Source organism: Doryrhamphus excisus, linkage group LG3 (genome assembly GCF_037039965.1).
Source record: "Doryrhamphus excisus strain RoL-2023G ecotype Guam linkage group LG3, RoL_Dexc_Guam_v1.1, whole genome shotgun sequence".
Classification (NCBI taxonomy): Eukaryota; Metazoa; Chordata; class Actinopteri; order Syngnathiformes; family Syngnathidae; genus Doryrhamphus; species Doryrhamphus excisus.
The window spans coordinates 3501787-3527651 of record NC_136359.1 but is presented as its reverse complement, the minus strand read 5'-3'; the positions used below and the strand labels follow the sequence as shown (position 1 = coordinate 3527651).

General features: G+C 40.7%; 1 protein-coding gene across 4 annotated transcripts in view; it reads left to right on the top strand.

Annotated features, from left to right (window-relative positions):
• Window positions 1-12997: 12997 nt before the first annotated feature.
• grid2 (glutamate receptor, ionotropic, delta 2) overlaps window positions 12998-25865 on the top strand; it is a 487185-nt gene continuing 474317 nt past the window's right edge. For all 4 annotated transcript variants that reach the window (XR_009129664.2, XM_058071482.2, XM_058071483.2 and 1 more), the window contains exon 1: window positions 12998-13749. Coding sequence is in view for 3 of the 4 variants with exons in the window: in XM_058071482.2 (XP_057927465.2) it covers window positions 13662-13749 (88 nt within the window). In the remaining variant the exon portion in view is untranslated. The remainder of the gene's footprint in view (window positions 13750-25865) is intronic.

Sequence of the window (25865 nt, the reverse complement as noted above, 5' to 3'; positions counted from 1 at the left end):
GAAAGGGTTAACGAAAATACATTTCTGGGGATCACAATAGATGAAAATATGAGCTGGAAACCTCATATTACAAATATACAACATAAGTTGGCCAGAAATATTTCAATATTGAACAAAGCAAAATTCACTCCACACTCTTTATTGCTCTCTGGTTCTACCATATCTTACTTATTGTGTGGAAATATGGGCTAATCGCTATAAAAGCAATCTTCACTCGCTAAATGTACTGCAAAAAAAGGTCAGTAAGGATAATTCATAATGCCGCCTATACAGAACATACATATTGACACTTACTTATGGTACCCATTATGTCATTGGATGCTCATATCACCTCGTACTTCGGTACATGACATGACAAAATAAAAAATAAAAAATAAAAAATAAAAAATAAAAAATAAAAAATAAAAAATAAAAAATAAAAAATAAAAAATTATATATTACCACACATATAACATATAAAATGTAAAAAATATATTTAAAAAAATATATAAAATTAAAACTTAAACTACATTAAGAAAGCAGGAAGTGAACAAATGTAACAGTTACTGATTGTAAAAGTACCAGATGGAGGGGTAGGATTTAATAAGCTTTGCTTCTTCCTACTCCTTTCGGACATGTGGAACTGTGAACTGATTATGTGATGCATTCAATTGTAATCTGATGCATGTTCAAATGAAATTAAACCATTATTATTACCATTACTATTGGATGGATGGGTGGATCCTTTATTCATCTCTGAGATAAATTCACAGAGAAAACACAGAGGAATGGGAATGGTCCAATATAAAGTAGTATAGTAAAATAATAAAATAAAATAAGGTACAAATAGCAAATACAGTAGAGCAAAAATATAATAGCAAAGCAAACATAATATAATGCAAAAAAAATAAAGTTCAACAAGTGGTACAGACTTATATAAGCTGCACTTTGCCCTCAGTCTCCTCTTGGATAAAATGTAGGCGGTGAATGCTTCTCCTTCATTGTTTGTTAGCTCATTCCGACTGAGCCTACAACAAAGAAATCATCACTCGGACATTTCTTTACCATGAAAAAACTGTTTTGTGGACTCCCACCAGCATCCAACACAATGAAGAAAAAAAAAAGACTCGTGATATAATTACCCTTGAGAAGGTCCTGCATTACTTCAAATAGCTTGGCTCCGGGCGAGGATCTACCTCTTTCTCCGTCTCTCTCTCACGCTTTCTTTCTTTTTTTTTCCCTTCAATCGCTCAACGTCTGCCTCCATCACCGCCACGTCCATCAAGCCTTACTTCTTTATCTCTTGGGTTAACTGCACACAAAAAAGAAGAGAGGAAAAAAAAAAAGGGATTTAATTTTATGGCTCACTTCAGAGGACTTCATTTGAGTCTGGGCGCTTGATTGAGAAGAGAATCTATAACTACTGAGGAGCAGCCAGCTGAAATGGAGGCGCCTTGTAGACCGCATGTCATCGTGAAATATGGTCAAAACACAAGTAGATAGCATGATGTATGTGCGGGACCTTCTTATCTTCACACCGCATACATCTTGCCTCCAGGGGAGAAGCTTTTTAATGAGTGACTACAGCGAAGAGCACAGAATAAACGAGGAGCTGCATCCAGCTATTAGAGGTGCGGCGGTAATTTATGGCACAACAAGAGATGACAGATAGCCCAGTGTTTGGTCAGAGTGGTGTTGTTTGGGTAATGACCTTTTTTTGTTACACTCAACAGCAATTATAACCGGGGGGGGGGGAAAAAGGTAAATGACTGTTTAAACCAGGGGTCTCAAACATGCGGCCCGCGGGCCAAATGTGGCCCGCAGGACACTAGTTTGAGGCCCCCGCCTTGATATGAAAGCTTAATGTTAGTGCGGCCCGCGCAAGTTTGAACTGTTAATAGTTATCCTCCCTATCCGTGTGGAAGTGGTAAGTTTTTGGCTATTTAAGTTTAAAGGAAATAACTTGAAGGCTACCGTTTTGGTCGCTAGCTCTCTAGTTTGCGAGTTAGCATGTGTCTCAAGACCCTGCAGTTGCGCAATATGTTGTAAATAAAAAGAGTATAAATTGGGTAAATTGGCCAAATTTGGGGAGGGAATAAACAATTTCCCATGACGGGCCCAAAGAAGCAGAAATTTGAAGTGAACACCCGACAAATTGCTGCTTATTGTAGAGCAGGGGTCTCAAACACGCGGCCCGCGGGCCACACTAGTTTGAGCCCCCCGCCTTGATATGAAAGTGTAACGTTAGTGCGTCCCGCGCAAGTTTGATATGGATGCTGTATGGTATCATGTACCCAGAAAAAATTATTACGTTTGATTAATGTTCATGTTAAAGGTTAAATAACTGTTAATAGTTATCCTCCCTATCCGTGTGGAAGTGGTAAGTTTTTGGCTATTTAAGTTGAAAGGAAATAACTTGAAGGCTACCGTTTAGGTCGCTAGCTCTCTAGTTTGCGAGTTAGCATGTGTCTCAAGACCCTGCAGTTGCGCAATATGTTGTAAATAAAAAGAGTATAAATGTGACTATAGTCGTGTTTTGTCATGTCTACAGGGCTCTAATAATGCTTTGTTCATTTTAATCTGAAAAAAATCATTTGTCTACCCACCAACTATATGTGGTTTCTTGTGCCCTCAATGTCCACACGATCACAGCCCCTCCCCCCCAGGCCTTAAGGAACTCCGGCCAGATCTCGTCCACTCTTGGGGCCGTGCCACCAACATCAGCCCCAGGCGCTGCTTTCTTCTCTGAGGTGGTGTCTTTGGTTTCATTCATTCATTCATTTTCTACTGCTTATCATCACGAGGGGCGCAAGATGTCATCTACACAGGATAGCACAGGAGCTGTCCATATATGTGGTGCTGAAATGGAACAACGCTCCATCGTGTGGTATGTCCTTTTTACGTTCATTCAATCAATTTTTACTACTTATCCTCATGAGGGTCGCGTGGGGGGGGGGGTGCTGGAGCCTATCCCCGCTGTCTTCGAGCGAGAGGCGGGGTACACCCTGGAGTGGTGGCCAGCCAATCACAGGGCACATATAGACAAACAACCATTCACACTCACATTCATACCTATGGACAATTTGGAGTCGCTAATTAACCTAGCATGTTTTTGGAATGTGGGAGGAAACCGGAGTACCCGGAGAAAACCCACGCATGCACGGGGAGAACATGCAAACTCCACACAGAGAGGGTGGAATTGAACTCGGGTCTCCTAGCTGTGAGGCCAGTGCTAACCACTTTTTCACCGTGCAGCTGTGTAGGTGGTTTATTTATGAATATTTCCCCATGAAGCTAATCCATTCATACATTTTTCCCCATTTAAAATATTTTTTTGTGTAATCCAGCAGCCTCTAACATTATATTTGCTCTCAAAGTGTATTGAAAAAGAAGACGCATGTTCACCTTTAGTTTCCATGTTGGTCCTGCTGTGTGTGGAAATGAAGTGTGTGTATTGCCAGTGGCATTTAAAGAAAGTGTGATTGCGATGGCGCCGACTGTCTGCAATAATCGCTTTGTGGTCTTTTTGTTTGGAAGCCACGTAAACACATCCGCCAAGAGTAATAATCACAGGTTCTGCTGTTCCTGACATTGTAATGTTTGCTTTTAGTGTCACTTTCACCACTCGCCACATTTAGAGGCTTGGCTTCTTCCTGTTGGAAGGCGGTGGAACGGCAATCAGTATGGCCATTTAAGAGGACACATCAACGCCACTTTTTACGGAAATGTCCAACAATGCTTTTTTTTTTTGTCATTCTGACTTCTTTGTCTCACACAGTGGAATCTTTTAGCATAAAGACACAAAGACTCTTCCAGCGCTTTATATGGTAACGTGATTCATCGCTCATCTTTCATGACGGTTATGGTTTTGTCCTCACAATTTACTGTGTAACTTTATTTTTTGTTGAAAAAAAAAGTCAAAGATCCTCTATATGACAGGACCTATCTGCTGGTTTTCAGGAACTGCGGTCAAAGATCCTCTTTATGACAGAAACACTTTGCAACAAGACTAGTCAAAGATCCTCTATATGACAGGACCTATCTGCTGTTTTTAAGGATGTACTGCAAAAACGCTAGACAGAGATCCTCTATATGACAGGAGTACGCTGTTGTTTTTAAGAACGCCGAGTCAAAGATCCTGTATGACATTTTTTAAAGAACCTACTGCAACAATGCTTGTCAAAGATCCTTTATGTGACAGGAATACCCTGTTCTTTGAAGGACATACTGTACTGCAAAAAGCACTAGTCAAAGATCCTCTATATGAGGGGACCTATCTGCTGTTTTTAAGGATGTACTCCAAAAACGCTAGACAGAGATCCTCTATATGACAGGAGTACGCTGTTGTTTTTAAGAACACCAAGTCAAAGATCCTGTATGACATTTTTTAAAGAACCTACTGCAACAATGCTTGTCAAAGATCCTTTATGTGACAGGAATACCCTGTTCTTTGAAGGACATACTGTACTGCAAAAAGCACTAGTCAAAGATCCTCTATATGAGGGGACCTATCTGCTGTTTTTAAGGATGTACTCCAAAAACGCTAGACAGAGATCCTCTATATGACAGGAGTACGCTGTTGTTTTTAAGAACACCAAGTCAAAGATCCTGTATGACATTTTTTAAAGAACCTACTGCAACAATGCTTGTCAAAGATCCTTTATGTGACAGGAATACCCTGTTCTTTGAAGGACATACTGTACTGCAAAAAGCACTAGTCAAAGATCCTCTATATGAGGGGACCTATCTGCTGTTTTTAAGGATGTACTGCAAAAACGCTAGACAGAGATCCTCTATATGACAGGAGTACGCTGTTGTTTTTAAGAACGCCGAGTCAAAGATCCTCTATGACATTTTTTAAAGAACCTACTGCAACAATGCTTGTCAAAGATCCTTTATGTGACAGGAATACCCTGTTCTTTTCTTTGAAGGACATACTGTACTGCAAAAAGCACTAGTCAAAGATCCTCTATATGAGGGGACATATCTGCTGTTTTTAAGGATGTACTCCAAAAACGCTAGACAGAGATCTTCTATATGACAGGAGTACGCTGTTGTTTTTAAGAACGCCGAGTCAAAGATCCTGTATGACATTTTTTAAAGAACCTACTGCAACAATGCTTGTCAAAGATCCTTTATGTGACAGGAATACCCTGTTCTTTTCTTTGAAGGACATACTGTACTGCAAAAAGCACTAGTCAAAGATCCTCTATATGACAGGACCTATCTGTTGTTTTTAAGGATGTACTGCAAAAACGCTAGACAGAGATCCTCTATATGACAGGAGTACGCTGTTGTTTTTAAGAACACCAAGTCAAAGATCCTTTATGACATTTTTTACAGAACCTACTGTAACAATGCTTGTCAAAGATCCTTTATGTGACAGGAATACCCTGTTCTTTGAAGGACATACTGTACTGCAAAAAGCACTAGTCAAAGATCCTCTATATGAGGGGACATATCTGCTGTTTTTAAGGATGTACTCCAAAAACGCTAGACAGAGATCCTCTATATGACAGGAGTACGCTGTTGTTTTTAAGAACGCCGAGTCAAAGATCCTGTATGACATTTTTTAAAGAACCTACTGCAACAATGCTTGTCAAAGATCCTTTATGTGACAGGAATACCCTGTTCTTTTCTTTGAAGGACATACTGTATTGCAAAAAGCACTAGTCAAAGATCCTCTATATGACAGGACCTATCTGCTGTTTTTAAGGATGTACTGCAAAAACGCTAGACAGAGATCCTCTATATGACAGGAGTACGCTGTTGTTTTTAAGAACACCAAGTCAAAGATCCTTTATGACATTTTTTACAGAACCTACTGTAACAATGCTTGTCAAAGATCCTTTATGTGACAGGAATACCCTGTTCTTTGAAGGACATACTGTACTGCAAAAAGCACTAGTCAAAGATCCTCTATATGAGGGGACATATCTGCTGTTTTTAAGGATGTACTCCAAAAACGCTAGACAGAGATCCTCTATATGACAGGAGTACGCTGTTGTTTTTAAGAACGCCGAGTCAAAGATCCTGTATGACATTTTTTAAAGAACCTACTGCAACAATGCTTGTCAAAGATCCTTTATGTGACAGGAATACCCTGTTCTTTTCTTTGAAGGACATACTGTATTGCAAAAAGCACTAGTCAAAGATCCTCTATATGAGGGGACCTATCTGCTGTTTTTAAGGATGTACTGCAAAAACGCTAGACAGAGATCCTCTATATGACAGGAGTACGCTGTTGTTTTTAAGAACGCCGAGTCAAAGATCCTGTATGACATTTTTTAAAGAACCTACTGCAACAATGCTTGTCAAAGATCCTTTATGTGACAGGAATACCCTGTTCTTTTCTTTGAAGGACATACTGTACTGCAAAAAGCACTAGTCAAAGATCCTCTATATGAGGGGACATATCTGCTGTTTTTAAGGATGTACTGCAAAAACGCTAGACAGAGATCCTCTATATGACAGGAGTACGCTGTTGTTTTTAAGAACACCAAGTCAAAGATCCTCTATGACATTTTTTAAAGAACCTACTGCAACAATGCTTGTCAAAGATCCTTTATGTGACAGGAATTCCCTGTTCTTTGAAGGACATACTGTACTGCAAAAAACACTAGTCAAAGATCCTCTATATGACAGGACCTGGATCTGCTGTTTTTCAGGATGTACTGCAAAAACGCTAGACAGAGATCCTCTATATGACAGGAGTACGCTGTTGTTTTTAAGAACGCCGAGTCAAAGATCCTCTATGACATTTTTTAAAGAACCTACTGCAACAATGCTTGTCAAAGATCCTTTATGTGACAGGAATACCCTGTTCTTTTCTTTGAAGGACATACTGTACTGCAAAAAGCACTAGTCAAAGATCCTCTATATGACAGGACCTGGATCTGCTGTTTTTAAGGATGTACTGCAAAAACGCTAGACAGAGATCCTCTATATGACAGGAGTACGCTGTTGTTTTTAAGAACGTCGAGTCAAAGATCCTCTATGACATTTTTTAAAGAACCTACTGCAACAATGCTTGTCAAAGATCCTTTATGTGACAGGAATTCCCTGTTCTTTGAAGGACATACTGTACTGCAAAAAGCACTAGTCAAAGATCCTCTATATGACAGGACCTGGATCTGCTGTTTTTAAGGATGTACTGCAAAAACGCTAGACAGAGATCCTCTATATGACAGGAGTACGCTGTTGTTTTTAAGAACGCCGAGTCAAAGATCCTGTATGACATTTTTTAAAGAACCTACTGCAACAATGCTTGTCAAAGATCCTTTATGTGACAGGAATGCCCTGTTCTTTGAAGGACATACTGTACTGCAAAAAGCACTAGTCAAAGATCCTCTATATGACAGGACCTATCTGCTGTTTTTAAGGATGTACTGCAAAAACGCTAGACAGAGATCCTCTATATGACAGGAGTACGCTGTTGTTTTTAAGAACACCAAGTCAAAGATCCTTTATGACATTTTTTAAAGAACCTACTGCAACAATGCTTGTCAAAGATCCTTTATGTGACAGGAATACCATGTTCTTTTCTTTGAAGGACATACTGTACTGCAAAAAGCACTAGTCAAAGATCCTCTATATGAGGGGACCTATCTGCTGTTTTTAAGGATGTACTGCAAAAACGCTAGACAGAGATCCTCTATATGACAGGAGTACGCTGTTGTTTTTAAGAACGCCGAGTCAAAGATCCTGTATGACATTTTTTAAAGAACCTACTGCAACAATGCTTGTCAAAGATCCTTTATGTGACAGGAATACCCTGTTCTTTTCTTTGAAGGACATACTGTATTGCAAAAAACACTAGTCAAAGATCCTCTATATGACAGGACCTGGATCTGCTGTTTTTAAGGATGTACTGCAAAAACGCTAGACAGAGATCCTCTATATGACAGGAGTACGCTGTTGTTTTTAAGAACGTCGAGTCAAAGATCCTCTATGACATTTTTTAAAGAACCTACTGCAACAATGCTTGTCAAAGATCCTTTATGTGACAGGAATACCCTGTTCTTTTCTTTGAAGGACATACTGTACTGCAAAAAGCACTAGTCAAAGATCCTCTATATGACAGGACCTGGATCTGCTGTTTTTAAGGATGTACTGCAAAAACGCTAGACAGAGATCCTCTATATGACCAGGGTACATACAGTGTTGTTTTTAAGAACACCAAGTCAAAGATCCTCTATGACATTTTTTAAAGAACCTACTGTAACAATGCTTGTCAAAGATCCTTTATGTAACACGAACGACCTGTTCTTTGAAGGACATACTGTACTGCAAAAAACACTAGTCAAAGATCCTCTATGTGACAGGAATGCTATGTTGTTAGAATATACTGTACTGCAAAAAGTGCTAGTCAAAGATCCTCTATGTGACATTTTTTAAAAGGACCCACTACAACAATGCTTGTCAAAGATCTTCTTTAATACAAAAGTGTTTTTTGTTTAAGGACCACCTGCAAAAACACTAGTCAAAGATCCTCTATGTTACAGGAATGCTCTGTTGTTTGACTGTACTGCAAAAAGTGCTAGCCAAAGATCCTCCATGTGACATTTTTTTAAAGAACCTACTGCAACAATGCTTGTCAAAGATCTTCTTTAAGACAAGTGATTTTTTGTTTAAGAACCCCCTTAAAAATCGGTCAAAGATCCTCTGTGACAGGAATGCTTTGTTGTTTGAAGGACATGCTGTACTGTAAAAAGTGCTTGTCAAAGATCCTCTATGTGACATTTTTTTAATGAACCTTGTCAAAGATCTTCTTTAAGACAAGTGATTTTTTTGTTTAAGAACCCCCTGAAACACTAGTCAAAGATCCTCTATTTGACGGGAATGATCTGTTGTTAGGATATACTGTACTGCAAAAAGTGCTAGCCAAAGATCCTCCATGTGACATTTTTTTAAAGAACCTACTGCAACAATGCTTGTCAAAGATCTTCTTTAAGGCGAGTGATTTTTTTTATTTAAGAACCCCCTGAAAAACATTGGTCAAAGATCCTCTATGTGACAGGAATACTTTGTTGTTAGGATATACTGTACTGCAAAAAGTGCTAGCCAAAGATCCTCTTTGTGACATTTTTTTAAAGAACCTACTGCAACAATGCTTGTCAAAGATCTTCTTTAAGACAAGAGTGTTTTTTTGTTCAAGAAGCCCCTACAAAAACACTAGTCAAAGATCCTCTATGTGACAGGAATGCTCTGTTCTTTGACTGTATTGCAAAAAGTGCTAGCCAAAGATCCTCTATGTGACATTTTTTTTAAAAGAACCTACTGCAACAATGCTTGTCAAAGATCTTCTTTAAGGCGAGTGATTTTTTTTTAATTTAAGAACCCCCTGAAAAACATTGGTCAAAGATCCTCTATGTGACAGGAATACTTTGTTGTTAGGATAGAACCTACTGTAACAATGCTTGTCAAAGATCTTCTTTAAGATAAGAGTGTTTTTTTGTTGAAGCCCCTGCAAAAACACTAGTCAAAGATCCTCTATATTTCAAGAGCGCCTTGCTATTTGAAATAACTTACTTCAACAACACGTCTAAAGATCGTCAACATGACAGCAAAACGGTCCCTCATTGTTTTTTGTGTTGCAGGAAAGCCAAAGAACAAGCAAAACGATCCTCGTTGTCCGGTGGCGCTGTTGTAGTTTCCAGATTGAAAAGATGTCGGCGCCAACGGTGACAACACACGTGGTCATAAATATCCGGGTAAGAGCGGGAGAGAGGGGCGGCTTTGACAGCATTAGTGGTCCTATCACTTCCTCCTCGTCTTATGTGCCGTTCCTTGAATGCGGACAAATGCTTGAGTCCAAGGCTAGCCCCGAGGCACCCAATCCTTCTAATCCCTAATCCAAGGTCTGAGGCAGATTAAATAGGAACCCCCGTGAGTGCATCCCTTCAGGGAGGACAGACAGCGGTGGAAAAACACATGATTGTGGCGGATTGGGGTGGGGGGGGGGGGGGGGGGGGGGTTGAATGTGATTGTGATGTCACAATGGGTTATGGGTAATTCTTGTTTTGTTATCATTATAGCTATGATTAAGATAGCCGTATCTTAATATTATGATTCATTATTCGCTAGTTGGGACATGTACGTTACATTATGTACAATGTATTATCAAATTATGGTTATAGTTCATATAATAGAGGGTGGTATGTCCATGAGGAAGGTTTTTCCCTTCGTGGTGTTATGTCATAACTTCAAAAGCAAGCATTTGAACGTCTCTCATAAGTAAAAAAAAAAAAAAAATGAATGAAAAAAATGAGACATTTTACTTCGAACTTCATTAAAAAGTACGTTTTACATAAAAGTGGACCTTTACTGTAAAGTAGCAGCCATGAAAAGGTGGCTGCACGGTGGATAAGTGGTTAGCATGCAAGCCTCACAGCTTGGAGACCCGAGATCAATTCCACTCTCGGCCATCTCTGTGTGGAGTTTCCATGTGCTCATCGTGCATGCGTCAAAGATCTTCTTTAAGACAAGAGTGTTTTTTTTGTTCAAGAAGCCCCTACAAAAACACTAGTCAAAGATCCTCTATGTGACAGGAATGCTCTGTTCTTTGACTGTATTGCAAAAAGTGCTAGCCAAAGATCCTTTATGTGACATTGTTTAAAAGAAGCTACTGCAACAATGCTTGTCAAAGATCTTCTTTAAGACAAGAGTGTTTTTTTTGTTCAAGAAGCCCCTACAAAAACACTAGTCAAAGATCCTCTATGTGACAGCAATGCTCTGTTGCTTGACTGTATTGCAAAAAGTGCTAGCCAAAGATCCTCTATGTGACATTGTTTAAAAGAACCTACTGCAACAATGCTTGTCAAAGATCTTCTTTAAGACAAGAGTGTTTTTTTGTTCAAGAAGCCCCTACAAAAACACTAGTCAAAGATCCTCTATGTGACAGCAATGCTCTGTTCTTTGACTGTATTGCAAAAAGTGCTAGCCAAAGATCCTCTAGGTGACATTTTTTGAAAGAACCTACTGCAACAATGCTTGTCAAAGATCTTCTTTAAGACAAGAGTGTTTTTTTGTTCAAGAAGCCCCTACAAAAACACTAGTCAAAGATCCTCTATGTGACAGGAATGCTCTGTTGTTTGACTGTATTGCAAAAAGTGCTAGCCAAAGATCCTCTATGTGACATTGTTTAAAAGAAGCTACTGCAACAATGCTTGTCAAAGATCTTCTTTAAGACAAGAGTGTTTTTTTGTTCAAGAAGCCCCTACAAAAACACTAGTCAAAGATCCTCTATGTGACAGGAATGCTCTGTTCTTTGACTGTACTGCAAAAAGTGCTAGCCAAAGATCCTCTATGTGACATTTTTTAAAAGAACCTACTGCAACAATGCTTGTCAAAGATCTTCTTTAAGACAAGAGTGTTTTTTTGTTCAAGAAGCCCCTACAAAAACACTAGTCAAAGATCCTCTATTTGACAGGAATGATCTGTTCTTTGACTGTATTGCAAAAAGTGCAAGCCAAAGATCCTCTATGTGACATTTTTTTTAAAAGAACCTACTGCAACAATGCTTGTCAAAGATCTTCTTTAAGACAAGAGTGTTTTTTTGTTCAAGAAGCCCCTACAAAAACACTAGTCAAAGATCCTCTATGTGACAGGAATGCTCTGTTGTTTGACTGTATTGCAAAAAGTGCTAGCCAAAGATCCTCTATGTGACATTGTTTAAAAGAAGCTACTGCAACAATGCTTGTCAAAGATCTTCTTTAAGACAAGAGTGTTTTTTTGTTAAAAAGCCCCTACAAAAACACTAGTCAAAGATCCTCTATGAGCCAGGAATGCGCTGTTGTTTGACTGTATTGCAAAAAGTGCTAGCCAAAGATCCACTATGTGACATTTTTTGAAAGAACCTACTGCAACAATGCTTGTCAAAGATCTTCTTTAAGACAAGAGTGTTTTTTTGTTCAAGAAGCCCCTACAAAAACATTAGTCAAAGATCCTCTATGTGACAGGAATGCTCTGTTCTTTGACTGTATTGCAAAAAGTGCTAGCCAAAGATCCTCTAGGTGACATTTTTTAAAAGAACCTACTGCAACAATGCTTGTCAAAGATCTTCTTTAAGACAAGAGTGTTTTTTTGTTCAAGAAGCCCCTACAAAAACACTAGTCAAAGATCCTCTATTTGACAGGAATGCTCTGTTCTTTGACTGTATTGCAAAAAGTGCTAGCCAAAGATCCTCTAGGTGACATTGTTTAAAAGAACCTACTGCAACAATGCTTGTCAAAGATCTTCTTTAAGACAAGAGTGTTTTTTTGTTCAAGAAGCCCCTACAAAAACACTAGTCAAAGATCCTCTATTTGACAGGAATGCTCTGTTCTTTGACTGTATTGCAAAAAGTGCTAGCCAAAGATCCTCTAGGTGACATTTTTTAAAAGAACCTACTGCAACAATGCTTGTCAAAGATCTTCTTTAAGACAAGAGTGTTTTTTTGTTCAAGAAGCCCCTACAAAAACACTAGTCAAAGATCCTCTATGTGACAGCAATGCTCTGTTGTTTGACTGTATTGCAAAAAGTGCTAGCCAAAGATCCTCTATGTGACATTTTTTCATTCATTCATTTTTTACCGCTTTTTCCTCATGAGGGTGGCGGGGGGTGCTGGAGCCTATCCCAGCTGTCTTCGGGCGAGAGGCGGGGTACACCCTGGACTGGTGGCCAGCCAATCACAGGGCACATATAGACAAACAACCATTCACACTCACATTCATACCTATGGACAATTTGGAGTCGCTAATTAACCTAGCATGTTTTTGGAATGTGGGAGGAAACCGGAGTACCCGGAAAAAAATCAGGTAGAACATGCAAACTTCACACAGAGATGGCCGAGGGTGGAATTGAACCTGGGTCTTCTAGCTGTGAGGTCTGTGCGCTAACCACTTCTCCACCGTGCAGCCAGTCATATTGTGCTTCTCTTCATCAAGTCAAGCCAGACAGACCTCCCCTCTCTCTCTCTCTCTCTCGCGCTCGCTCGCTCGCTCTCTCCTTCCCACTCGCTCTCTCCTCCACACACACATTCACACACAATCAAGAACACCTCCTCTTTCCCCCTTCCTGCGTGCACGCCGGGCTTAGCGCGAGTACCCGCATACAGAGTGCGACTGACTGAGGCTGTGTGCGCATCCTCATCATCCTCATCATCCTCATCAGTGAAGACATCCTCTTCTGGGTTTGGGATTTTGGGAATATGCTACCTCTGGTTTCTTTCGGGACTAAGAAGTGGAAGTGACTACGGGGAGAATCATCCTCGCCAAATGGGAACGATGGAAGTTTTGCTCCGTTGAGGCTCCTGTTGGATTGTGTTGTGTTGTGTGTGTGTGTGGGGGGGGGGACAACTGCAATAAAGCGTGATTATATAGCAGGGAGCTGAATGTTTCAGCATTGCCATCGCAGGCTTGCAGATTTCTCCCTCCTCCTCCTCCTCCTCCTCTCTCCTCTTTTTGCTTATCCGCTCGGATGCTGCTCGCCGTCTGCGGCTTTCGCGCCTCTCCTCTCGGACACAATATGATTTAACCCAAGGAGGGAGCACTTATCCCCCTCTTAGACCCCTCTTCTGTGCTGTAGTGAGGAATTAGATGGACTAAAAAAAAAAAAAAAAGAAGATTCCCTCTTTTTTCTTGGATCTGCTTTTTTTTTCCCAACAGGGAGGAGACTAATTCCAGTATCTTATTTTGGACAACATGAGAGTTGTTTGGGCTATGTTCCTTATGGCTGGCATTTGGAGCCAGGAGTGGAAGTGTGCGCTTTCGGACTCCATCATCCATATCGGTGAGTTCTTTCATTTTTTTTTTTTTTTTTTTTTTTTGCAATATTTCGCCGACATGTCTGTTGTACTTTGAATAGAACTTAATATGCAGGAGTTCCATTCAATGCATTGACTGGTCAATACCAGCCCTGCAGGGTGCGACGCATCCAAAAAAAAAAAAAAAAAAAATCTGTAGTGAACAATGGTGTACATGACTAATGAGAAAATGCTTTATTATTATTATTATTATTATTATTGTAATTTGTATAAGTAGTGAATAAATAAAAGGAGCACTGATGGTTTTTGGTGGCACCCATCGCCTTCCTCTGCAGTGCCAGCACAGAAAAGGGAATAAATCTTTGCTGCCTCCCGCCACCACTCGCAAAGTGTGGCACTGTTGACTGTGATGGGCGCAGTTAGGGAGGTAGAGGTGGCGCGCACATCGTGATGACACAACTTTAATGGCCTTGAATCATAACGACCAGCACCGGTTCACTGCAAAAAAAAAAAAAAATGGCATCTACGCATGAAGTGGCTTATTCCCATTGAAAATTCTGAAACTAATTTAGTAGACTGCAGTTTTCCAGAATCAGTGTAAAGGTCCTGTCGCCTAATTTGGGGACAATGTTTGGATTGGACTGACCGCCTCACCGGTGCGACTCGTCATCGTCGTCGTCTCACAGCACAGACTCACTCGCATGTGGAAAAGTGTTAGAGCTCCTGTTGGAGAGACACGTTTCTTTATAAGGCGAAGGATGAAAGCAGGCCAAGGTCGTCTGGATGTGTGTGCATCATATGGATTGGGTTGGTTGAGCCCTGTGGCGCTCCTAAATGTGGGGGCAACTGGTGGTGTTGCAACCTCTTAGGTGGGCTACACACCAGGGAAATTTATTATTATTTTTTTTTAAGTATTTAAAATAGATGCCAGGTTTCCAGGACGACTGGATGCAAAGAAAGGACAGGAAAAGTCGGCAGGAGCCATATAAACACACACACACGTGCACACAAACTACAAAAGTTACTAAAAATATCCCGATTATCATTATTATGGTGCACTTATCTTCATGAATGCAATTATTTTGCTAATAATGTAATCCGACAATACTAAATGTACTTAAAATATAAGACAACCATAAATATAAGACCATAGTTTCATTACCCGTTTGTGTTTTTAAATCATGTTTTGTATCAGTATCATCTATTAATGTCACTATTGTATGTGTATAATACAAACCCGAATATAAGACTATCCTTTCTTTAGGAAATGTCAACTTATATACGGGATATAAAGATTTATATACGCAAACCAATATTTGGCACTATATGACTTTTCTTTCTGTCACTCACTCACACACATACTCGTATATATCGTACTAACCCAAATATAAGAATAACAATAATATCATTTTCCTAGAAAAAAAAATTGTCTTATATGCGGAAGTAAAGAGTTATACACGCAAACTAATAAGTCGCACTAAATGACTATTGTTTCTGTCACTCATTCACACACATCCATATATACCGTACTAACCCGAATATAAGACTATCCTTTTCCTAGAAAATGTCGTCTTATGTACGGGATGTCAAGATTTTACATGCAAACTAATATGCAGCACCAAATGACTATTCTTTCTGTCACTCATTCACACACATCCTTATGTAATGTACTAACCCGAATATAAGACTATCCTTTTCCTAGAAAAAAATTGTCTTATATGCAAAAGTAAAGAGTTATACACGCAAACTAATAAGTGGCACCATATGACTATTCTTTCTGTCACTCAATCACACACACTCTTATGTACTGTACTAACCCGAATATAAGACTATGCTTTTCCTAAAAATGTCGTCTTACGTACGGGATGTCAAGATTTTACATGCAAACTAATAAGTGGCACCATATGACTATTCTTTCTGTCACTCAATCACACACACTCTTATGTACTGTACTAACCCGAATATAAGACTATCCTTTTACTAGAAAATGTCGTCTTATGTACGGGATGTCAAGATTTTACATGCAAACTAATAAGTGGCACCAAATGACTATTCTTTCTGTCACTCATTCACACACATCCATATATATTGTACTAACACGAATATAAGACTATCCTTTTCCTAGAAAAAAAGTGTCTTATATGCGAAAGTAAAGAGTTATACATGCAAACTAATAAGTGGCACTAAATGACTATTTTTTCTGTCACTCAATAACACACATCCTTATGTAACGTACTAACCCGAATATAAGACTATCCTTTTACTAGAAAATGTCGTCTTATGTACGGGATGTCAAGATTTTACATGCAAACTAATAAGTGGCACCAAATGACTATTCTTTGTGTCACTCACTAACACACATCCTTATGTAATGTACTAATCCGAATATAAGTCTATCCTTTCCTAGTAAATCGTCTTATGTTCGGGATGTCAAGATTTTATTGACATTTTGACTATTTGACATTATGACTATTCTTTGTGTCACTCATTCACACACATCCATATATATTGTACTAACCCGAATATAAGACCATCCTTTTCCTAGAAAAAAATTGTCTTATATGCGAAAGTAAAGAGTTATACATGCAAACTAATAAGTGGCACTAAATGACTATTTTTTCTGTCACTCACTAACACACATCCTTATGTAACGTACTAACCTGAATATATGACTATCCTTTTCCTAGAAATTTGTCGTCTTATGTACGGAATTTCCAAATTTATACACACACACTAATATGTGGCACCAAATGACCTTGTATAATGATCCTTATATACGGTACTAACCCGAATCATTTTCCTTGCATTAATTTCCACTTTGAAGCAGTGCATTATGGGACTTTCTGTTCCCTCTCTCTTGCCTAAATAATGAGTGGTATCAAGCGCATATGTATGTGTGTGTGTGTGGACAAAGGCAACTTTTTTGAAACTCCTTTTGGCCGTATTCCACTTCCTCCCATGTAATCAATAGTGTATTTCCCTGCTTTGAATCCCAACAAAAGGTTATCACTCCTTTCCCTGTAAAAAGAAAAGGTAACACCGTCTCTCTCCTTGCCTTGCCAATCCATCTTGTCTTGCTTGCTCAGCACAGCACCTATCAGCCACATCTTATGCGCCACTACCATGAGGGCAAGCACGCACAGAGTTAGCAGGAAGTGTTTCAAGGAAGTGGACGTGACATTGAGGAGCATGTGAGGATTTAGCATGGACCTCCGTGTCTTTGTGTGTGTGTGTGTGTCGTTCGCATGAGAAAGAAGAGGTTAAAAAAAAAAAAAAAAGTAGCCAGCAGGCACATCACATTGACATGTCAGAAGTAATCCCTCTTTAATCTCTTTGTTGCTGCTAAAGACGGAATGAGGGAAAGGGAAGCCACAGAGATGTGAATCAACGAGGATGCAGGACAGAAAGTAAAAAAAAAAAAAAAAAATCAGTTTTGCTGTTATTTTTATGATATGTGGACAGCGTGATGCGTTAAAACGCTTAAATATGAGCCATAAGAGGACATCAGAGATCAGTTCAAACCTTCGAATGAACATTTTTGCAGCAAAAGTACAAAAGATTTTTAATGAGGATTTTTACTGAGGATCTCTTTTGATCTTTGGGTCTGGAAAAATAAGTATTTGATCCCCAGTCGATTTTGTAACTTTATACCAGGGGTCTCAAACTAAAAAATTTTTTTATGATTGTTCATATCTTTGTAATGGGGTTGACTTTCATTCATTCATTTTCTACTGCTTATTCTCACGAGGGTCACGGGGTGCTGGAGCCTATCCCAGCTGTCTTTGGGCGAGAGGCGTTGTACACCCTGGACTGGTGGCCAGCCAATCACAGGGCACATATAGACAAACAACCATTCACACTCACATTCATACCTATGGACAATTTGGAGTCGCCAATTAACCTAGCATGTTTTTGGAATGTGGGAGCAAACCTTGCAATGCACGGGGAGAACATGCAAACTCCACACGGAGATAGCCTTGAGTGGGATTGAACCCTGGTCTCCTAGCTGTGAAGTCTGCACGCAATTTGGAGTTGCCAATTAACCTAGCATGTTTTTTTTGGAATGTGGGAGGAAACCGGAGTACCCGGAGAAAACCCACACATGCACGGGGAGAAAACGCAAACTCCACACAAAGATAGCCTTGAGTGGGATTGAACCCTGGTCTCCTAGCTGTGAGGTCTGCGCGCTAACCCCTATGGACAATTTGGAGTCGCGAAATAACCTAGCATGTTTTTTTTTGGAATGTGGGAGGAAACCGGAGTACCCGGAGAAAACCCACACATGCACGGGGAGAAAACGCAAACTCCACACAGAGATAGCCTTGAGTGGGATTGAACCCTGGTCTCCTCGCTGTGAGGTCTGCGTGCTAACCCCTATGGACAATTTGGAGTCGCGAAATAACCTAGCATGTTTTTTTTTGGAATGTGGGAGGAAACCGGAGTACCCGGAGAAAACCCACACATGCACAGGGAGAAAACGCAAACTCCACACAGAGATAGCCTTGAGTGGGATTGAACCCTGGTCTCCTAGCTGTGAAGTCTGCGCGCTAACCACTATGGACAATTTGAAGTCGCGAATTAACCTAGCATGTTTTTTTGGGAATGTGGGAGGAAACCGGAGTACCCGGAGAAAACCCACACATGCACAGGGAGAAAACGCAAACTCCACACAGAGATAGCCTTGAGTGGGATTGAACCCTGGTCTCCTAGCTGTGAAGTCTGCGCGCTAACCACTATGGACAATTTGAAGTCGCGAATTAACCTAGCATGTTTTTTTGGAATGTGGGAGGAAACCGGAGTACCCGGAGAAAACCCACACATGCACGGGGAGAAAACGCAAACTCCACACAAAGATAGCCTTGAGTGGGATTGAACCCTGGTCTCCTAGCTGTGAAGTCTGCGCGCTAACCACTATGGACAATTTGAAGTCGCGAATTAACCTAGCATGTTTTTTTGGGAATGTGGGAGGAAACCGGAGTACCCAGAGAAAACCCACACATGCACGGGGAGAAAACGCAAACTCCACACAAAGATAGCCTTGAGTGGGATTGAACCCTGGGGTCCTAGCTGTGAGGTCTGCGCGCTAACTACTATGGACAATTTGGAGTCGCGAATTAACCTAGCATGTTTTTTTGGGAATGTGGGAGGAAACCGGAGTACCCGGAGAAAACCCACACATGCACGGGGAGAACATGCAAACTCCACACAGAGATAGCCTTGAGTGGGATTGAACCCTGGTCTCCTAGCTGTGAAGTCTGCGCGCTAACCACTATGGACAATTTGAAGTCGCGAATTAACCTAGCATGTTTTTTTGGGAATGTTGGATGAAACCGGAGTACCTTTAGAAAACCCACACATGCACGGGAAGAACATGCAAACTCCACACAGAGATAGCCTTGAGTGGGATTGAACCCTGGGGTCCTAGCTGTGAGGTCTGCACGCTAACCCCTATGGAAAATTTGGAGTCGCGAAATAACCTAGCATGTTTTTTTTTGGAATGTGGGAGGAAACCGGAGTACCCGGAGAACCCGGAGAAAACCCACACATGCACGGGGAGAAAACGCAAACTCCACACAGAGATAGCCTTGAGTGGGATTGAACCCTGGTCTCCTAGCTGTGAAGTCTGCGCGCTAACCACTATGGACAATTTGAAGTCGCTAATTAACCTAGCATGTTTTTTTGGGAATGTGGGAGGAAACCGGAGTACCCGGAGAAAACCCACACATGCACGGGGAGAAAACACAAACTCCACACAGAGATGGCCTTGAGTGGGATTGAACCCTGGTCTCCTAGCTGTGAGGTCTGCGTGCTAACCCCGATGGACAATTTGGAGTCGCGAAATAACCTAGCATGTTTTTTTTTGGAATGTGGGAGGAAACCGGAGTACCCGGAGAAAACCCACACATGCACAGGGAGAAAACGCAAACTCCACACAGAGATAGCCTTGAGTGGGATTGAACCCTGGTCTCCTAGCTGTGAAGTCTGCGCGCTAACCACTATGGACAATTTGAAGTCGCGAATTAACCTAGCATGTTTTTTTGGGAATGTGGGAGGAAACCGGAGTACCCGGAGAAAACCCACACATGCACGGGGAGAAAACGCAAACTCCACACAGAGATAGCCTTGAGTGGGATTGAACCCTGGTCTCCTAGCTGTGAAGTCTGCGCGCTAACCACTATGGACAATTTGAAGTCGCAAATTAACCTAGCATGTTTTTTTGGGAATGTGGGAGGAAACCGGAGTACCCGGAGAAAACCCACACATGCACGGGGAGAAAACACAAACTCCACACAGAGATGGCCTTGAGTGGGATTGAACCCTGGTCTCCTAGCTGTGAAGTCTGCGCGCTAACCACTATGGACAATTTGAAGTCGCGAATTAACCTAGCATGTTTTTTTGGGAATGTTGGATGAAACCGGAGTACCTGTAGAAAACCCGCGCATGCACGGGGAGAACATGCAAACTCCACACAGAGATGGCCGAGGGTGGAATTGAACTTGGGTTGCCGAGTTGCGAGGCCAGCTCGCTAACCACTCGTCCACTATGCAGCCCAGGGGGCTAGACTTATTTCCAAAAAAAAACAAAAAAAACACAGAATATCAAATAATTACCAATAATTATTCCCCCCCACTGATTCGGTGAAGGTTTGAGTGGGCCTTGCATTGACACACATGAACTAAAGATGTGTACGCCTATGCCTGCCTAAAAAAGTGATGTGAGCAGCTGGGGGGGGGGGGGGGGCTGGCCATCTCTCTCTCTTGGTGATCAGCATGCAGAAGGAGGAGGAGGAAGGGGTGGAATGGACTCGCCTGGTGTCCCTGTGTGCATCGTGTGCTGCATGGCAATGCTGCCCCCCCCCACCCCCTTTTCCTTTTGCTTTATGGGGGCCGCTGGTATTGACACACAGCAGACAGACAGAGAGCGGCGCTTGTGTTGCTTCTTGATTAGTTACACTGGAGTGTGTGCTGATTTATGCAGACACATTAAATCCTCACTACAGAGTCAACAACACCCCCCCCCCCCAACCGATGGTGGTCATGCATTGGATAACAGAGTGCCATCTATAGAGCCCTCACATGCACAGCAATAACATTTAAATGCAAAGTGTTGCATCATTCATCCCGGCCTGTACATCCGGCTGAACATCCCATCATGGTTTATTCCCAAAATGCCAAGTGCACAGAATATTCAAATGAGACGGCTGGAGTGGGGAGCTGCGTATGAGAGGTAGTGCTCTCTTCCTGCTACTGAATTCACATCCTTTGATCAACCCATCTATTCCATTTCTCCACCATCCATCCTGATCAGTGTCATCAGGAAGTTGGAACATGTCCTCGGTGAGACCCCTGAACTGATCACCTAGAAAGCTATTTTAGTTCACTGGAAAAAGCTTGGACACTCTTGATTTAGAGCAGGGGTTTCAAACACGCCAAATGTGGCCTGCAGGACACTAGTTTGAGGCCCCCGCCTTGATATGAAAGTTTAATGTTAGTGCGGCCCGCGCAAGTTTGATACGGATGCTGTATGGTATCATGTACCCAGAAAAAATTATTACGTTTGATTCATGTTCATGTTAAAGGTTAAATAACTGTTAATAGTTATCCTCCCTATCCGTGTGGAAGTGGTAAGGATAAGCGGTAGAAAATGAATGAATGAATGATATTGTCCATAGGTATGAATGTGAGTGTGAATGGTTGTTTGTCTATATGTGCCCTGTGATTGGCTGGCCACCAGTCCAGGGTGTACCCCGCCTCTTGCCCGAAGACAGCTGGGATAGGCTCCAGCATCCGCCGCGACCTTTGTGAGGATAAGCGGTAGAAAATGAATGAATGAATGAGTTTGATGTTGTATGATGTTTAAAGTGCTCCTGAAAAAAGGGACATGATAACAAAATAAAAATTAATAAAATAAATATAAATTAAATAAAAATAAAAAATGGACAAATAATACAATCAAATAATGAATTAAAATTAAAATTAAAATTAAAATTAAAATTAAAATTAAAATTAAAATTAAAATTAAAATTAAAATTAAAATTAAAATTAAAATTAAAATTAAAATTAAAATTAAAATTAAAATTAAAATTAAAAAAATTAATTCATTCATTTTCTACCGCTTTTTCCTCACGAGGGTCGCGGGGGTGCTGGAGCCTATCCCAGCTGTCTTCAGGCGAGAGGCGGGGTCAACCCTGGACTGGTCGCCAGCCAATCACAGGGCACATATAGACAAACAACCATTCACACTCACATTCATACCTATGGACAATTTGGAGTCGCTAATTAACCTAGCATGTTTTTGGAATGTGGGAGGAAACCAGAGTACCCGGAGAAAACCCACGCATGCACGGGGAGAACATGCAAACTCCACACAGAGATGGCCGAGGGTGGGAATTGAACCCTGGTCTTCTAGCTGTGAGGTCTGCGCGCTGTGCCGCCCAAAATTAAAATTAAAATTAAAATTAAAATTAAAATTAAAATTAAAATTAAAATTAAAATTAAAATTAAAATTAAAATTAAAATTAAAATTAAAATTAAAATTAAAATTAAAATTAAAATTAAAATTAAAATTAAAATTAAAATCATAATATATTGTGTGTGTTTGTGTGTGTGTTAAATATATGTTCTGGCCCCCCGGACAATTTTGTTAACTCAATGCGGCCCATGAGTCAAAATATTTTCCCACCCATGCATTTTCAAGTCCAGTGTCCAAAATGGAGCCTTTGGAGACTTTTCTGGCCCACAGCTTAATTTTTATTGGCCCGCTGCAGAATATAGAAATTAAATAGAAAAAATAGAGAAAAAAGGCAGAATATGAAGAGAAAAAAGTTGAAATCTTGACACTAATAACTAATAATAACACACTGTTTTGATTTCTTAAGACGTAAAAAATGTCAAGATGCAGCCCTTAATGGAAATCCATGAGGCAATGAGGCGGTGTTTCACCATTAAGACGAGGTGCGCAGGGCATGCCCTCTGAAGTAAAGGTTCCCGAAACCCTAACATAGCTTAATGCACCTTTCCGTCGGAGTTTCCAGTTCACAGTTCTTCGTTAGCGTCTGCTCCACGTGTGAATCGATGCTTTTGTCCGCAACTTCCCATCTGTCAACGCCAATGTTGTAAATTTCCTTCTGCAGCTTATGCCCCCAACGTGAGAGGCGGCTGCCCAGCCACTGTGTATTAAATATGTCACGTTCTTTGAGTTATGCATCTGTGAGTGCTGACAGATGCGCTGGTCCATGCTATCTTTGACTGGCAAGATTTAGCACCTCATATCGCTCAATGCTTGTACACCATTCCGTTATTTTTTTTTTTTATGTGTGCACGCGATTCACAGAGGTGAAAAATGTGTCGGCTTTGCGTATCGTCACGCGGTTTGCTGCCAAGCGACAGCACTGTCTGTACCTGGTCACTCAGGCGCATCTCTTAAGCGGAGGAAGAGACACAGTGTGTGTGTGTTTTTGAGGATGAGGCGCTCTGACGTGAAGTACGAGTACACCTGTAGTCGTCTCCTTCCCGACCAAGGTGCTCCATCTTCATGCAACGGTCGCTGGTGCAGGTGGATGAGCCCAGAAGGCCGAGGAAGGACCACACAGGCTCTTCGTGTGTGTGTGTGTGTGTGTGTGTGTATGTGTGTGTGTGAGCTTTCACACACACATATACACACAAAAGTGAGACAGTCCAGAGTGTTGTCATTCTTTTTATAGAGACTGACTCAAGGCACGCAACTAAAGCTACAAAACGTCACATTCAGGCTGCGGTAACGGTAACGGTAATGGTAATGGTAATGGTTTTATTTCATTTGAACATGCATCAGATTACAATTGAATGCATCACATAATCAGTTCCCAGTTCCACATGTCCAAAAGGAGTAGGAAGAAGCAAAGCTTATTAAATCCTACCCCTCCATCTGGTACTTTTACAATCAGTAACTGTTACATTTGTTCACTTCCTGCTTTCCTAAAATAGTTTTATTTTTTATTTTTTATTTTTTATTTTTTATTTTTTATTTTTTATTTTTTATTTTTTATTTTTTATTTTTTATTTTTTATTTTTTATTTTTTATTTTTTATTTTTTATTTTTTATTTTTTATTTTTTATTTTTTATTTTTTATTTTTTATTTTTTAATATCATGTTAAGTAATGTAAAAACAAGTAGTGTTAAAAACAACACAGCAACCACACCTATCATATAGAGGATCCTTGACAAGTGTTTTGCAGTAGTACTGCGCAGTACTTCACAGCAATACGCATATACCAAGCCATTACAGGAAGAGGAAGTAGAACACAGATGTGGTGTAGCTTCATTAGCATAATGTAAATGTGAGCTGAGTGTCATTTGCATTAGTTTTTAGGCTATACTTGACTTGCAAACACAGAAATGAGCAGCTACTCATGATATGCTAAGTCTGTAGTAATCATCCATCTATCCATTTTCTATGTCGCTTATCCTCATCAGGGTCGCGGGGGTGCTGGAGCTTATCCCAGCTGTCTTCGGGCGAGAGGCGGGGTACACCCTGGACTGGTTGCCAGCCAATCGCAGGGCACATATAGACAAACAACCATTCACACTCACATTCATACCTATGGACAATTTGGAGTCGCTAATTAACTTAGCATGTTTTTGGAATGTGGGAGGAAACCGGGTACTCCGAACATGCAAACTCCACACAGAGATGGCCGAGGGTGGAATCGAACGCGGGTTTCCTAGCTGTGTGGCCTGTGTGGTAACCACGCAACCACTGTGCAGCTTTAAAATTCAATGTAAATTAAAAGTCATTTAAAACCAAGACTGCTTTACTTCCGGTTTCAGGTACACCCTAGACTGGTGGCCAGCCAATCACAGGGCACATATAGACAAACAACCATTCACACTCACATTCATACCTATGGACAATTTGGAGTCGGCAATTAACCTAGCATGTTTTTTTTGGAATGTGGGAGGAAACCGGAGTACCCGGAGAAAACCCACGCATGCACGAGTAGAACATGCAAACTCCACACAGAAATAGCCGAGGGTGGAATCGAACACGGGTTTCCTGTGTGGTAACCACTTGCCCACCGTGCAGCCCTCAGTTTATTTACTTCATTCAAAATTTAAGAAAAGTTTAAAAAGGAGTGGCAAGAAAAACAAAGAAGCTAAAAAAAAAAACACCACTTCCACATGGAAGGGGAGGATCAAACTCTCAGTGTTCTTCAACGTGAAAATTGTTGTACTCGTGTCCCTTTTAGCGCACATCTATGTCCTATGTGTCTTTGTCTGCTGCTCATCCATTCTTTATCATGCTACATTTGCACTAACAGGATGAATATTTACAGCTGCTGGCTTTGCAGGAACAAAGGGGCGTCAAACAGGAACAAGGCAGCCAAAGGGTGCCCTGATTGTGCATTAAGTGGGTTTCATGTATGGCCCTTATATGTGCCAGCGTCTCAGTCATGCATGCGCACCAGAGAGCCCGTCCATGCATTAAGCATGGCGAGCTCTTAAAACGCTCTCTCTGCAGGCGTACTGTAAGCGTACCACAGGTTGGGCTCATGCCGGCCTGTGTGGGTGTAGGCGACCTCACGCATGTGTTTTTTTTCGAGGCTAATTGTGTAACATGCTGGCAGCGCCTCGCAAGCCACTGAATTATTTCCACAAGAGCCAATCACGGACTGTATACAGTGAATGACTTTCTTAATAGCGTCTCCATGTGTGTATTCATTGGAAAGGACCAAATGGGATTGCCGGGGACATTTTTCGAGTGTTGCTGACACACGCATATCTTGTCCTGTGTAATATTAATCCCATCTTTTTGTTTTAATTCAACACAAAACATCATTCATCCCCTCCAATCAGATATTGCATATTAATCCCTTAAAACAAATACACTTTCTAAAACAATAAAGCTTCTAATGTGGTTATGGGGTGGACACAGTATAGCAATTATCGTCAAAGATAGATGGCAATTAATTATATGTTGCCATGGGGCAAATAATCATACTTAGATAAGCAGAATGTATATTTTATTGTATTTTATGACATTCTAATTATGTAGATTTTGATTTTTTTTAAACCCAAATTCAGTTGTATAATATGTATAAATTGTGGACTGCTTATGTAACATTGAAAATCAGATTTAGGGTAATTGTTCAAACATAACAAA